The sequence below is a fragment of the Meriones unguiculatus genome, chromosome 3, assembly GCF_030254825.1.
Source record: "Meriones unguiculatus strain TT.TT164.6M chromosome 3, Bangor_MerUng_6.1, whole genome shotgun sequence".
Taxonomy (NCBI): domain Eukaryota; kingdom Metazoa; phylum Chordata; class Mammalia; order Rodentia; family Muridae; genus Meriones; species Meriones unguiculatus.
Window position 1 is genome coordinate 1280728 of NC_083351.1, and position 13625 is coordinate 1294352.

The window sequence follows — 13625 nt, forward strand, 5'->3', positions numbered from 1 at the left end:
CCACCTCTCCAGCCCCTCACCTGTACCCCTTTTGACATAGTGGCATGGTTCCTGACTTCCTGCCTGGATGGTCAGCCTCAGCTGGGAACCTTGTGGCCACTCTCTTCCTTTTCCAACCTCTGCATCTGTCTGTGGGCCTCAATATAGTGCCAATTCCAGGGGCAAAAGACTGCCCAAGTGGTAGCCAACTCCAGTCAAGCAGGGCCTGAACTTGGCACGAGGGAGCATCACAGGGCTTAGTGAAGAAAGGACAGGTAAGCAGATTCCCGGGCCCTCTGTTCTTCCAAGGGCCGACTGCTGGGAGCTGTTCTGTTCCTCTGGGTGGCTTTACTCTGAGTCCGTGGTTTAAGAGCTGACACGAACACTGCAGGGAATGGTAATTTATGACGGAAGTCAACAGATTTTGACACTCTGGGAATTTGCAAGGCAGGAACCCATGCTTGGAAAGGCTGCTCCTTCTCTCCCGTAGGTGCCGCTGTTCCTCACACTAGTGACTGAGTTTGGTTCGCAGCTTCAACTTTTGACGCAAACACCAACACTCCCCCCCCCCCCCCGCACTGGAAGGCACCACCCGACGCTAGCCGAGAGCCATGCAAACGCAATCCGCGCAAGCGCGTCGCTTGCAGAAGGCCGTTGAGCTTCACCTGCCTCGCCACTGGCCAACGAGCTTAGGCATATGCAAATAAAATCTCAGTACTTTCTCCGCTAAGTGGGTGAGAGGGGAGGGGGATCCGCCGCGAGGTGGGGAGGGAGGATGTGTATGTGATTAGTATCCGGGGCGGAGTCTGGGGCGGGACAAGCGCGTGGCCCCGAGATCCGCATCCCAGGAGGTGGTGCAGTCCCCCCGCCCAGGACTGGGGCGGGGTTATGGGCTGGGTATGGGCAGAGCGAAGAGGCCGCGCCGGACAGAGCGAACCTCCCTCGGCTCGAGTGTGGGTTCCCGAACCGAAGGGATCCAGGAGACCATGAGTGCGGTGGACCTTGGTCGCGTAGGAGCGTGTGTCTTAAAGCATGCAGTGACCGGGGAGGTGAGGCCTGGCCGACGCAGGTTGGAGAACGCCTCCTAGCACCGGGCCGGGTGCCCTGGCAGCTCACACGGGCTGGATGGATCGGAGGTCCTGAGGAGCCCCGTGGGTTTGCACGCTGGGCGTGGGTACAGCTGATGGTCCACAGATGGACCATCAGGAGGACCAGTTCGGCCATGAATCCTGGAGCAGCACGCTGCAGGACATGGGGCTGCCCAGCGTAGCGGGGTGCTGAGTCCACGTCCCCTGACCCATCCGTTTTGCAGGCGGTAGAGCTGAGGAGCCTGTGGCAGGACAAAGCTTGTGTGGTGGCCGGTCTGCGGCGCTTCGGCTGCATGGTGTGCCGTTGGATCGCCCAGGACCTCAGCAACCTCCGGGCCCTCCTGGACCAACACGACGTGCGCCTAGTAGGCGTGGGGCCTGAGGCCCTGGGCCTGCAGGAGTTTCTGGATGGTGGTTACTTCTCCGGAGGTTCGACTCTCCCCGGACTCGGCCTGGGCTGACCTCTCTGCCCAACCCTTGCCATCCCTTTCCAGGCCCAACAGGAACGAATTCATGTGTCAGCACCTTCAGCTCTCCCCTGCCCTGTCTCCAGCCTGTGCGCCGGCTGGCACTTAGACCTAGTGGCAAAGTCCCAATGAGTCCTGCCCTTCCGGTTTAAGCAGTGGTGACATTCAATCCGGCCTTGCTCCTCCTGCCTTGGGTGGGCTGAGCTGGGCACAGTAAGTGGAGGAGACAGAGTGCAGAATGTAGGAAGTCTGGGGCACATACCTGTGGCTTTCCTTTCTAGAACTCTATCTTGATGAGAGCAAGCAATTCTATAAGGAGCTGGGCTTCAAGCGGTAAGTGTGCCTGTGTGGGAGCATGGGTCTGGACAGGACAGAGTGGCCACTGGTCTCTTATGTATCTTTTTGCTGCCACCCTCGACTCTGCGTTTCAGTTTGTCCCGTGGAAACTGACTCTGGTGGCATGGACTCAGCTAGCCCTTCTGTGGGGTCTGCTCTTGGGTGTTGGTCCAACCCTCTGCAGTTTCATAAACAGGAGGGACCTTGCAGCCCATTTCAGCCCTCTGTTGCCACAGACTGCCTGTCATGATGGGCAGTGCCAGCTGAGCCAGATCCCTGGGCACACTCAGCTTGGAGCTCAGTCCCCGCAAGGTGGGGTGGGCTGCTCCACTACCTCTCCAGGGCCCCAGGCCAGCTGTATTCAGCCTGGGGGTTCCCAGGGCTTCTATATGTCCTCTTGGTTAGGGTGCTTGCTGAGCTGCCTGGGACTGGGGTAAGACAGAAGTGGGTATGGTCACTTCTGCACCACCAGAATCTAGACTAGGGATCCTATGTCTTTGTAGGTACAACAGCTTAAGCATCCTGCCAGCTGCCCTGGGGAAACCTGTGCGTGATGTAGCCTCCAAGGTCTGTGCTGGCCAACGCCATAGAAGATGAAATCGTGGTGGGAATTCCTGGGGACTTCCTTCAGGGACTGACCTGGGTCCTGTCCCATCTTCCTAGGCTAAGGCCATTGGCATCCAGGGGAATCTGTCCGGTGACCTACTGCAGAGTGGAGGGCTGCTGGTGGTCAGCAAAGGTGGGTCAGGGAAGGGCATAGGGCCCCATCTTGCTCATCTTGGTGGTCCTGGTCCATGTCCTCATAGCTCTTCCTCTGGGCTTGGGTGCCTGGGGGGTAGGGGTGGGCTGCTTGGCTTGGTTAGTGGATTACTCTCTCTCTCTCTGGTACATGGGGTAGGGTGGGCTGCTTGGCTTGGTTAGTGGATTACTCTCTCTCTGGTACATGGATGCAAGTTACAAGCAGACTCCCTGCCTGTGGCTACAGGTGGTGACAAAGTATTGCTACACTTCATCCAGAAGTCCCCAGGTGACTATGTTCTGCAGGAGAACATCTTGCAGGCCCTGGGCATCTCTGCAGAGGTTTGCTCCAGCAAGCCATCCCAGGTGAGCAGAGGCCTTGGGGAGCACTGCTTGTTACCCACCCCTAAGGATGTAAAATTCCCTTTGGGACAGTGGTTGGCATGGCCGGGAACTGAGCTACAGCCTTTTGGGATTTACAGTTTTCTCTGTTGCCAGCTTTGGGATGTAGCTGTGTCTCTAACTCTGCTTGTAGAGGGAAACAGGCTGAAAAGATGGGACAGCAGTGAGGCCAGTGGGCAGGCAAAGCAGGGCCCCACTGTGGGTAGGAACTGCAGGACAGAGACAAGGCTGTGGGTTGAAGGAGGCGGGGCTGTGTCCTGGGTGTCTCTGTCAGGCATCAGTGTGGATCTGGTGTCCTCTGCTCCCAGTAGAAGGGAGTGCTGTGTGGCTGAGGCCACTTCCCGTAGCTAGCCTTTCTCTATTTGTGTGGTGGGTGCCACTGCTCTTGGTCCCTGAGGAGTGTCTGGACTGACAGGGCCCTGTTGTCCCCACAGTGTGATGAAGAGGTGTGTGGGAGGTGACAGCGGCCTCTGAGGACCTGGAGGCATCCGCAACCTTGCATGGGTTTGGAATAGAAAGAATCACTGTGGAGCCTCATCCCGGCTGGGACACTGGACCTTGTTTGTCTTTGAACAGCATTGAGCCATTAAAGCGCAGGCCCTGGGCAGCGAGTGTCTTCACTGTTTCCACCCTTTGCGTCTTCTGCAGTCCCTACCACACTGTGCGTCCCTTCAGAAGGAGGGATGTCGAAGGTTCATCTTCCCAGAGGACAGACTTCAGGCCTTGGTTATGGGACCCTGGGGGCAACTGTGTCATTTCCCTCCAAGGTGACCTAACACTGTAGCCCTTTGCTTGAGGACATGGAGGCAGGCTGAGGAGAGAAGAATTTGGTAGGACTCTGCCATAGCCCCCAGATGGAACCCAGTTGTGGGGACTGGGAGGCAGGTGTCTGCTGTGTCTACGGCGGAAGCCAACTTAATGCGGGGCCGAGATGGCAGACGGAGACCGGGGAACCTTTTGCTGATGCTGTCCTGGGAGAAGCCTGGGTCAGGCTGATCATGTCTGTTTCCCCAGGTTCCTGAGGTCCAAGCGGAAGTCCAGACACCCTACCATTCCCTTTGCAAGGGATCTTCCCTCTAGGTGGGCTGTGGTGACCAGCTTAGCACCTTCCCCGGGTGACTGTAGTGTCCACCTTGAGGTCTCCCCTCTATCCAGTGACCATCTGTAAACAGTGGGTACTGCCCCCTTTGTATTCTAGACCATCTCCGGCTTCCGGATTCTACCTGTTCTTCCCATGTCCCAGGACCCCCTGCCAGGTACTGACATGTGTCCACAGGGGCAGGGTCTAGATCAGGTCCAGTCCTGGAAGCCCAGTCCACTGACCTGTGGTCCTGGAGGTGCTCTCTAGGGGCATCCTGGTCTCTTCAGGGCTCCTAGCGCCAGGGTTCCGGGAGGCTGGTCTTGAGTCCCTCCTCCCAGCAGCTGTGGCTCCTCCCCACCCCCCACTGGGCTTGCCTGGCCTTCCACCTGACCACCCACTGGGCTCCTTCATGACCAATGCAAAGTCTTCTTTGAAGCGTTTACTTAGCTCAAGTCTGAAGCTCCAGACATTTAGCCACAGGCTATGGAGAGGGCGGAAGACAGCCGACAGCTCCTGCAGGGCTCCTGACCCTCACTGGCCTGAAGGGGCACGGGACCACTCATCCCAGATGTGGGCGGGTGGCTGCACTCTGGGCTGGGCGCGGAGGGCTGGCTGGTGGGCGGCTCCGGTGGCCTTCAGGCGAGGACTTGCGTGTCTGCCAGCTGCACGTTTCACGAAGCCTCTGGGTGGCGGGGCGTGGGCCACAGCGTAGCCCAGCCTTGGTTACCAGATGCGACACCGCTTCTTGGGGTGCATGGGGCTGCCTCGTGGGCAGCGGAATGCCTCCGAGAAGGCTGCCAGGTTCTGTAGTGAGCCCAGCACCCTGTGGACCAGCAAGCCCGAGGAGGTCTGAGATATGGGGAGGGGCCCAAGCCAGGGGTGGGGTAAGTGTGCTTGCTTGAGTACTAGACACTTGCCTGTACTTCAGAGGGCTGTGGACATCTGTCTTGATGGATTGGGTGGCAAACTCAGGCCTGTAGGACCCACACCACACCTAGGGGTGCACGGGTGGCCTGGTTACCGGCCTGAGGGCTAGAGCTGTGTGCTTTGTAATAGGGAGGCCTCGCAGGCCCAAACTGTTAACGTAGGATGCAGACAGGGAGGCCAACAGGCTCCTTCCCTCCCTCTCCCTCTGTCTTCTCCCCAGCTGGCTCCCAATCACTAGCTTTATCTTTATGCAGTAAGCCCACAGGTTCCGGTTTTGGGGTGTAGCAAGCTCACGGTGCTCTTGGAGGCACCCCGTCATCGGCCCTCCAAACCTGTTAGATTAGATCCCCAATGGGGGTTACCTGGGCATAGTTGACAAAGAAAAGCTGGGCATAGGTCAGGTTCAGTCCTGGCAGTTGCTGATCTTTGCCACCTTCAGACAACCACTGTACGTAAGCCTGCGAGCACCAAATTGAAGCTGGGTCCAACCAGGCTTCCAGAGAGCTCCATGCCTAATGATCTGGTTCCAGGACCTGCCCTCAGTGGATGCCCGGCCTCCCAAGCTTAGGGCCGCTGTGTACAAGTCAGGTAATTCTTCTTCGACCCTCTGAGGGCCAATAGGGCTCTGTGGGACCCTTAACCAGATAGCTGCCACCTGGAATCCACCCATCTGGGCTCCTGGTACCCAGTCCTCTCTACTCCCAAGGCTGTATTGTGGACTGCTGAGGTCATGTCATTTCAACTGAGAGTGGGAAATGGGTGAGATGCCAGGTATATGGGTCACTGCTTCCTCCCCAATCTAAATTAGGACACAGCCCCAGCTTGGGCATCACCCTGACATGCTGAGATTACACCAGCTTCCTCCCAGGGCCCACCTTGTATGCCTGCCGCACCCCACCATTGTCAGCAATGTTCTCCCCGAGGGTGGCGAATCCGTTCACCTGCATAAGAGAGACAGGGTGGGGGCCAGCCTGGCCTAGGCCTCCTCTGTCCTTGGGGCTGGGGCTGGGCACAGGAGAACTGCTGTGCTGGGGACATGCTTACATGCTGGTGGTCTGCTAGGTCCCAGGTGAAGTTTCCATACTGATAGATCATGCACTCTGACTGCTTCCGGAAGTGATGGGCCGAGAAGTTGCTCCACCAGTCCAGCATGTTGCCGTTCTTGTCGAAGTTCCGACCTGCACAGGAACAGGGCATGCATGCTGTCCCCAGGCCGTGCTGTCACTGTCTGCTGCACCCCTCCTGCAAGGCCAGCTCAGCGCTTTGATGTCTGTTGAGTCACTTCTTCCAGCAGCCGGAGCTCAGCGGCACATGAGCCCAGAGTGCCATGCTGGGGGCCTGCTTGGGAGAGCATCCATGCCATCCCATCCTTGCCCGAAGTTAAGACCAGCTCAAATTCAGTTTCAAATTCAAACCCACATGAGGGGGCCCATGGCTACTCTCCTACAATCCCCCTGTCTGGACCACATGGGAAAGCCAGCCTAGGCATCAGAGATGGTGTCAGAGCGGCCCCTCCAGGGATAGAGACCAGGCAAGGCCTCTGTCCAACTAATCCATTAAACTGAGCGGGCGATCCTAGTGCAGTGGGTTTGGGCACGCCTATGTGCCCCTTTACCGTTGTCATCAAAGCCGTGTGTGATCTCATGCCCAATCACCATGCCGATGCCCCCAAAGTTCAAGGCCTGTGGCTGCTCCTTGCTGAAGAAGGGTGGCTGGAGAATCCCTGCTGGAAACACTGTCCCCCCAAATGGGTGACAAAGATGATCTGTGAGTAGGTACCTCTGTGTGCCAGGCTCAGGTAGGCACCTCCACTGGGCCTGTTGTGTAAGGCTGCGGCCTAGGAAGTTAGGACTCCCTGTTCAACGTACAGGCAAGCAAACGGGCTCAGGCACCAACATAGGGGTGCTGGGCTGAGAATCCATGCCCAGTCTCTTCCCATCTACTGCTGCCCTCTCAGAAATGTTCTCTGCTGGTTCCTCCGTGTCCCTCCCAACCTACAACCCCTGAGGTGGGCCATAGGGCAACATGAAAGAATCTGGAACCCACTCTCCTTTAGACGGAGTTTCCCTGAGCAAGGGTGAGGGGCTGTACTCCAGCACTAGAGAGTCAAGGTGGGCTTACCGATCTGGTTTCTGTTTGGGGAGTAGAATGCATTGACCACTGCAGCCCCGATGATCCAGCTGTGGTAAATACACTGGTCATTTGGAATCCACATCTGCCAGGACACGCCCTATGGTCCCTCTGCCCTGGCTGAGGAGGTCTGTGGCCCAGTGGCCAGCTAGTGCAACATTCTAAGCCAATCCCAAGGTCTGGTTCCTCTTTGAGGCCCCCAAAGCAGAGGATGCTGGGGAGGGGGAGGGCTTGGGTCTAGTGTCCTCTTCAGCTGGCAACAGGACACACTCATGCTGCTATGCCAGGTCAGCCATGTAGCCACTCTACTCACAGATTCTGGTCAACCTTTTCCCGAAGCTTCTTGAGGCTCCTCTGGGCACTGGCCTTGAGGTTCTGAAGCCCATTCTCAAAATAGAGGTCCTCGGAGAAAGTCAACTATGAGAAGAAAAGAGGCTGATGTGGCCTGCACTCAGGCAGAGTCCTCAAGAGGGTTAGAAGAAGGGCTGAGGGTGTGAGGGTCTCAAGACCCCCGGGTCAGCTGGCATGTGGCCCTTGGCTCCTGGAGGAGCTAAGGGGAAGGATATCCTGGCTCTGAACAGTTATGTGACTTTCAGAAAGCTTAGTTTCTTTGGGCCTCAGTTTCCCCATCTCTTAACAGAGGGAGGTTAGAGCCACTCCAGGGAGCAGGGTATGGCTAAGTGAACAATTAAGATGCCTTGCGTGGAGTGCCCCCTCCCCAGTGGTGGCTCAGAGTGGCGGGCCTGGGGGCGGGCAGGCAGGGCACTGAAGGTACGCACACCGGAGTACTCCTCATCCAAGCGTCTGTTGTGTTCTTCCAAAATATAGTCAGGGTAGCCGATCTGTTCCCGGATGTTCATGGCCTGGACAGAGGAAGGGCTGCTGGGGTCCTCAACCATGGGAGGTCTCTGGCCCCACATGCGGGCTCTGTTCTCCGCTGTGTGTGTAGGTGGGGTTCCGTATGAGTACTCCGGAGGCAAGGTGAGGTTTGTTACCAGGCCCAGAGGAGCTGGCATAGGTCCTAGCCGCAGACCATAGGGGCCCCTTATAACCCAGGCATGGCACCTGTTCCAGCACCCACCAGGACCACCACCAGAAGGACTGGAACTGCCCTGGGATAGCGCGCTGGTTGTGCTTGCCCACCTTTTCCTGGGCCTTCTTCTTAGATGTCTCGTCCATCCAGCTCAGCTCATCCAGGGTGTCCACGAACACGGACCTTACCTTGTCAATCAGCTCTCTGACCTGGGAGAGTGCATCCTTATGTCCTACAGGGCTTGGCTAGATTTCCAGGCTTGGTCTAGGATGGCTTTAGGAGGAGGTCAGTACTGCCCTGGGCCTGACCTCCTGGGAGAGTATAACACTGCTGTGGGTGACCATTCTGGCTCAGAGTTGGCGCCTCACAGGCGGTTTGGAAGCTTCCTCCCCCTGGGCTTAGAAGACATATGCCTGTCCCTTTCCCAGGAGCCTAAGAGGGTCCAGGGCTGGAGCTTATGGTAAGGAGCACCTGGGGCAGGGGTTCTCTTGGCCTCCCTCTGTTCTGGTGGGCACTGGTATTAATGCATATCCCTTTAGGAGACACTGGATTCTGGGAGGGAATAGGGATTGAACTGGCCATGAACGGGAGTCTCCGGGCGGGAGTGATGGGACTGGCATCCTTGCCAGGAGGCTGACCCAGGGTGAGCCTGAGAGCTGCCACGGACTGCCCATTTGAAGTCAAGGACACGCACCATGATCTTGCTGTTCCTGGAGAAGGCCTGCTTGATGTAGAGGGAGCCCACGGCGCTCTCCATGTTGCTGTTGACATAGCTGACACACTCCCTCCAGCGGACCTCTTCCACGGTTGTGCCATACAGCGCCTGGTGCGTTCCTTTACTCACTCACTCTAGCTCGTGTGCCAATGCCTACCTAGCTTTCCCAGGTCAAGTATGGGGCCCTGAGCTTGTGAGGCAGGCAGAGCTTTCCACCAGGGGCTTCAGGGTACAGTGGCGGGGAGGGGGGGTCTAGGGGGAGCCATGACACAGGATGACTGAGAGCATATGCTGGCCTTGGACATGAGAAATCCATTATGCTACTTTGAAGGGATTTGTCATTTCTCTGAAAAAGCCAGGGCCTCCATTCAGACTCTGTCCTCACCCCCTGGACCTGTTGGTTTGCCTGAACTCTTCCCAGAGCTTAGAGTTAGCACTCTGGAACAAACTCTTGGAAACATATACAACTTTGGCTACCAGCTCCCTAGATCCTGGTTTCCCTAGCTATAGTGGCAGTAAGCTTGTCCTCCTCTCTGTCCCCAGAGATGTGAAAGCACAAGATGTGTCCGCAGTCAGTCTTGGCCTCTGACCCCAAGCCGGGCCAGAGAGAACTCTGCATCCTGCTCCTCCTTCCTGAATTGTGCATGTCCTGCCCACAAAGAAGCCTTGTGGCCATTTCTCTTGTCCAACTACTTGCCTTTCCAGTCTCTGTAGCGGGCTATTTACCCCTGGATCTCCTGGCCTAGCCTCTTCCTGACTTCAAAGCCAGAGCTACTTCTATAGAGAGAGTTCCCTGTCCTCCCTGCTCCCTCCGCTGGGCCATACTTGGTCTTGACATCCCAGGCTGCTGCTTTGCTGGCTGCTGACGGTTAACTGCCCCAGGAGGGCAGGGGCCCTTGTCTACTGGGTTCCTGCCTCAGACCCCAGTGAGGAAACGAGTGGCTGACGACCTGCTGGGCAGGGGCTTCTTCTACAGGACGCACCCACCTTGCGGTAGCTCCCCCGTGCTTCTTTGAACCTCTGGCTCAGGCTGCTGATGCGGTCCAGCACCAGGCGCCATACCAGGTAGTTCTGTATGGTCCTGGGGGCAAAGGCGAGACGGGGCAGGCTGGAGGCGAGACGGGACAGGCTGGGGGCAGAGGCGAGACGGGGCAGGCTGGGGGCAGAGGCGAGACGGGACAGGCTGGGGGCAGAGGTGAGATGGGGCAGGCGAGTGGCTATGGCTTAGAGAGCAGGCGCCCTTGCCAACAGGCTCTAGACTCCAAGAAGCAGCCTGTGCATCCCTCATGCTTGACAGAACTCATATCACTAGGGTGAAGCACCATGGACACCAGAATTGAACCTGCGTGTCCCTCACCCCTGAGAAGTGCTTGATGGGTTCTCCTGAAAGCAGGATCTGTGTGTGTGTGTGTGTGTGTGTGTGTGTGTGTTGTGATGCTGAGGCCCTGTGGCAGTGACCCCTGGCTTACTGTGCCGAGTACACATCAATGATGCCCTCAAGGTTCTCCAGGTAAGGGATGCCATAGACCACCACCTCCTCGTCGGGGAGCAGCTGGACCTCGACAGAAGCCAGCACAGTTTGGATGAAGAGAGTCCAGTTAAAGCCCTGCAGAGAGGTGGGGAAGAAGCAAGAGGTGGGGGACCCGTGCATCAACAAAACCCAGTTGCCACTGAAGAACATTTGGGAAACAGGCGAGAAAGGGCTGCCGAGAAGAATGGGGACAAAGGGTGACATTTCCCCAGAGCCTGCGGGCCATGCGGAGTATTTGAAAAATTGAGTGTAGTTAGAAAAAGTGCTGGCCGAACATGACTTAGCAAAATCAAAAAATGTGATAGTCTTGCAGATACGACCTAAGTGGGACAGTTATTGTGTTTAAATGTTTTTAGTATTTATTCTGAGAATTGAGCTTAGGACCTTATGCATGCAAGGCGCTGCTCCACCACTAAACTCTACCAGCCCAGTAGTTATTTTCACTCTCAGTAAACAGTCCATGCTGCTCAGCTTAACGGCATATTTTAATTGCTTTGGAAAAAAAAAGTTTTGAGACACGGTCTTTAATCGGGATGGCCTTGAACTTCCTATGCAGCTGAGAATGCTCTTGAGCTTACTGTGTTTTTGTTGTTGTTGTTTTGTTTTTGTTTGTTAGTTTGGGTTTTTTTTGTTTTGTTTTGTTTTTGTTTTTTCAAGAAGGGGTTTCTCTGTGTAGCCCTGGTTGTCCTGGAACTCATTCTGGAGACCAGGCTGCCTCAAAAAGAGATCCACCTGCCTCTGCCTCCCAAGTGCCTGTCTTGAACTTACTGCTTAATTAAAAGTTTATTTTAATTTTTCTATGGGTGTGGTGTGCTTGTGTATCTGTGTGTGTGTCTATGGGTGCCCATGGAAACAGTAGAGAGCACTGGCTCCCTGGAGCTGGAGTTAAGGTGAGCTATGGATGGATGTGGGTGCTGGGAACTGAACTCTGATCCTCTGAAAGCACAGGTGCTTAACTGCTGAGTGTTCTCTCTGGCCATGACTTCAAATCCAGGGACATGGATGTGATGATCTGGGGCCAGGGCTCTCAGGTTCTCCTGTCCCATCCTTGGGCAGAGGTACGGATCCAGGTGCTTATCATGAGAGGCTGAAGGCCCAGTCACTTACTCTGACCTGGGCCCTGCCCCACCTGTGCCCTCCTCCCTCTAACCTGGGCCCTGCCCTACCCCTGTCCTCCCTCTGACATGGTCCTTTAGAACAGCTGTATCTTGCCCTGGAGGCAGCTTGTCCCAGGGCAACAATGGATGACCCGCTGCAACTTTTTTCCCTGTGCTCATTTAAATGTGCTTTTTGCCTGGGTGCCAGCCATGTGATTCCTTTAGACAGGGGTAGCTAGTTGGGAAATGAGGACCTAGATGGGGTGGGGCTGGGTGTCGGGTCTGACCTTCAGATTAAACCTGTCCTGCAGCTCCACCAGATCCATCCTGTGGTACAGGGCAGTGACGTCATGCCTGTTCTCCTGGGGGACTGTGGCCTGCATAGGGATCCCGGTCACACAGCGTGGCACTCAGCACCTAGCCCGACCAAGCCTCCCAGGGTGGCCCCACCTCACATTGGCCAGCTGGATCTCCAGGTCCAGCACCTGCGCCATCTCCTCACGCACCATGGTGTTGTCTCTGGGAAGCTTCAGGTCTTTGCGCAGCATGATGGCCACTGCCGTCATAAACTGCAGGTAGGCTTCCCGCACCTGGGCCAAAGGACGGTGGATGGTGGCTTTGGCCACTCTGCGGGGGTGGGTGTGACATGGAGTGGCCCCCGGAAGCTTGCCCATTAGTCTCCCCCTCGGGCTCCCGCACAGACAGCGCAGACTGGAGTGTGGACGTTGTCCACACCACACCCAGCCACTGGAGCCACCTTGCTCCCACTCCAGGGATAAACCTGCATGCTGGCCTCTGTGCCCTGTAGTCCGGGGTACTTCTCAAACTTGGTTATGGAGTCCTGTGCCCTGCCTGTGCCAGACAGCTTAGTTAGGACCACCCTGTGGGCTCAGCTCCTTTTCCCTGAGTGGCCCATCCCAGGCCTCTGGTGAGAGCAATTTTTCAGGTGCTCAATGACTCCCCAGCTACTGCTGCCAGGGTGAGGTTGGGCTGCCCCAGCCATGACTGGGCCATGGGGTGAGGAGATTGGCTCTTCAAGATGTTTGTCCCATCCATCTGGACATCCCTCCTCCCTCATGTCCATTCTTTCAGGGGCTTTCCTCACTCTGGTTGGAGCCGCAGAATACCCCATCTACTTGTGGCCAGCTCTGCCAGCTGCGAGATTGGACTGGTGGGGTCGGGGATTTTAGGGGGCAGGGCGTTCCAGGTCCCAATTTTCTGTGTCCTGCTACCCTCTCTCACCTCTCTTCTTTGACCACACCATCCTTCCCTCTGCTCCCAACCATTTGTCAAACCCCTAGCAGCTCAAGGCCCACTAACACGCCCAGACCTGCTGCATGGGTCATCCCTGCCTCCTGCCTTTCCCTACCCTGTTCCTGGACAGGTGTCCTTGCTGTCCCTGCCTTCTTTCTGTCCATCAGCTCTTCCTTTCATCATGGCCATCCCGGGCTACTCCCTAACTGGCGTCTCTCCACAGATGCAGGCTCAGGGCCTCTGCCCACCCTGTGCTGTGTTCTGGGCCTCCCAGACACTGGACCTGGTTCTGCATGGGTGGGTCAAGCGGAACGGGTTGCCTCTCTGGATGAGCTCACTCACCTCAGGACTGACACAAGTGTGGAAACTGGGTGTCCGTGTTTGTGGCCACATTTTCACAAGCGCTTACAGAGGCTGTCTGTGGGGAGCAAGGCTAGTGGCCCACGATATGTAAAGGGGTTGTATCTGACACGAGGCCTTAAGGCTCCTTGCTTACCTTGTGGTTTTTGCCTTCATTGAAATAGTACTCCCGGGATGGCATGCCCAAGGTGGGCTGGTCTATCTGGAAACACAGAGGGTGTGACTCCTGGCGGGTGGTGGGAAGCCCTGCGGCCTAGCTGGGGTGGGTAGTTGCCCCTTCCCCAGGACTGTGCCTGGTAGAACACCAGCTCCCTGTAGAAGGCACATGCTTCCAAACTCAAGCCTTCCTCTGACAGAGAGAGGAAGCTGCAGGTTGGGACTTGTAAGGAGGCCAGAGAGAGGCTGGATGGGGCACAGGTCTCCCACAGGAAGGACTCACATTGCTCTCAGCCTACCCAAAGTGGCCTCTGTGTGTGCTTCTCTGACC

At 56.7% G+C, this 13625-nt stretch overlaps 2 protein-coding genes across 10 annotated transcripts in view; one reads left to right on the forward strand and one right to left on the reverse strand.

Moving 5' to 3' along the window:
* Nucleotides 1–781: 781 nt before the first annotated feature.
* Prxl2b (peroxiredoxin like 2B) lies at nt 782–3617 on the forward strand. Its single transcript, XM_021656401.2, has 7 exons — nt 782–1028; nt 1292–1496; nt 1816–1867; nt 2374–2437; nt 2534–2609; nt 2856–2974; nt 3445–3617. The coding sequence occupies exons 1-7, from the start codon at nt 879–881 to the stop codon at nt 3469–3471; spliced, it is 693 nt and encodes a 230-aa protein (XP_021512076.1). The 5' UTR covers nt 782–878; the 3' UTR covers nt 3472–3617.
* Nucleotides 3618–4497: 880 nt separating this feature from the next.
* The window catches only part of Mmel1 (membrane metalloendopeptidase like 1), a 28074-nt gene continuing 18946 nt past the window's right edge, over nt 4498–13625 (reverse strand). For 7 of the 9 annotated variants that reach the window (XM_060378931.1, XM_060378932.1, XM_060378930.1 and 4 more), the window contains 16 exons: nt 13275–13340; nt 11980–12114; nt 11812–11901; nt 10366–10502; nt 9884–9977; nt 8876–9004; nt 8292–8390; nt 7928–8011; nt 7462–7565; nt 7140–7198; nt 6634–6753; nt 6063–6196; nt 5894–5959; nt 5381–5476; nt 5009–5085; nt 4498–4914 (listed from right to left, as the gene is read on the reverse strand). In XM_060378931.1, coding sequence (XP_060234914.1) covers nt 4815–4914; nt 5009–5085; nt 5381–5476; nt 5894–5959; nt 6063–6196; nt 6634–6753; nt 7140–7198; nt 7462–7565; nt 7928–8011; nt 8292–8390; nt 8876–9004; nt 9884–9977; nt 10366–10502; nt 11812–11901; nt 11980–12114; nt 13275–13340 — 1590 coding nt within the window. In that variant the 3' untranslated portion in view covers nt 4498–4814. The remainder of the gene's footprint in view (nt 4915–5008; nt 5086–5380; nt 5477–5893; nt 5960–6062; nt 6197–6633; nt 6754–7139; nt 7199–7461; nt 7566–7927; nt 8012–8291; nt 8391–8875; nt 9005–9883; nt 9978–10365; nt 10503–11811; nt 11902–11979; nt 12115–13274; nt 13341–13625) is intronic. The other 2 variants (XM_060378933.1, XM_060378934.1) reach the window with 2 other exon arrangements.

Coding starts and splice junctions, on each gene's coding strand:
- Prxl2b (XM_021656401.2), top strand. CDS start 879: ATGGGCAGAGCGAAGAGGCCGCGCCGGACAGAGCGAACCTCCCTCGGC. Junction 2,610..2,855: donor GCTGCTGGTGGTCAGCAAAG/GTGGGTCAGGGA, acceptor CTGTGGCTACAG/GTGGTGACAAAGTATTGCTA. Junction 2,975..3,444: donor GCTCCAGCAAGCCATCCCAG/GTGAGCAGAGGC, acceptor TTGTCCCCACAG/TGTGATGAAGAGGTGTGTGG.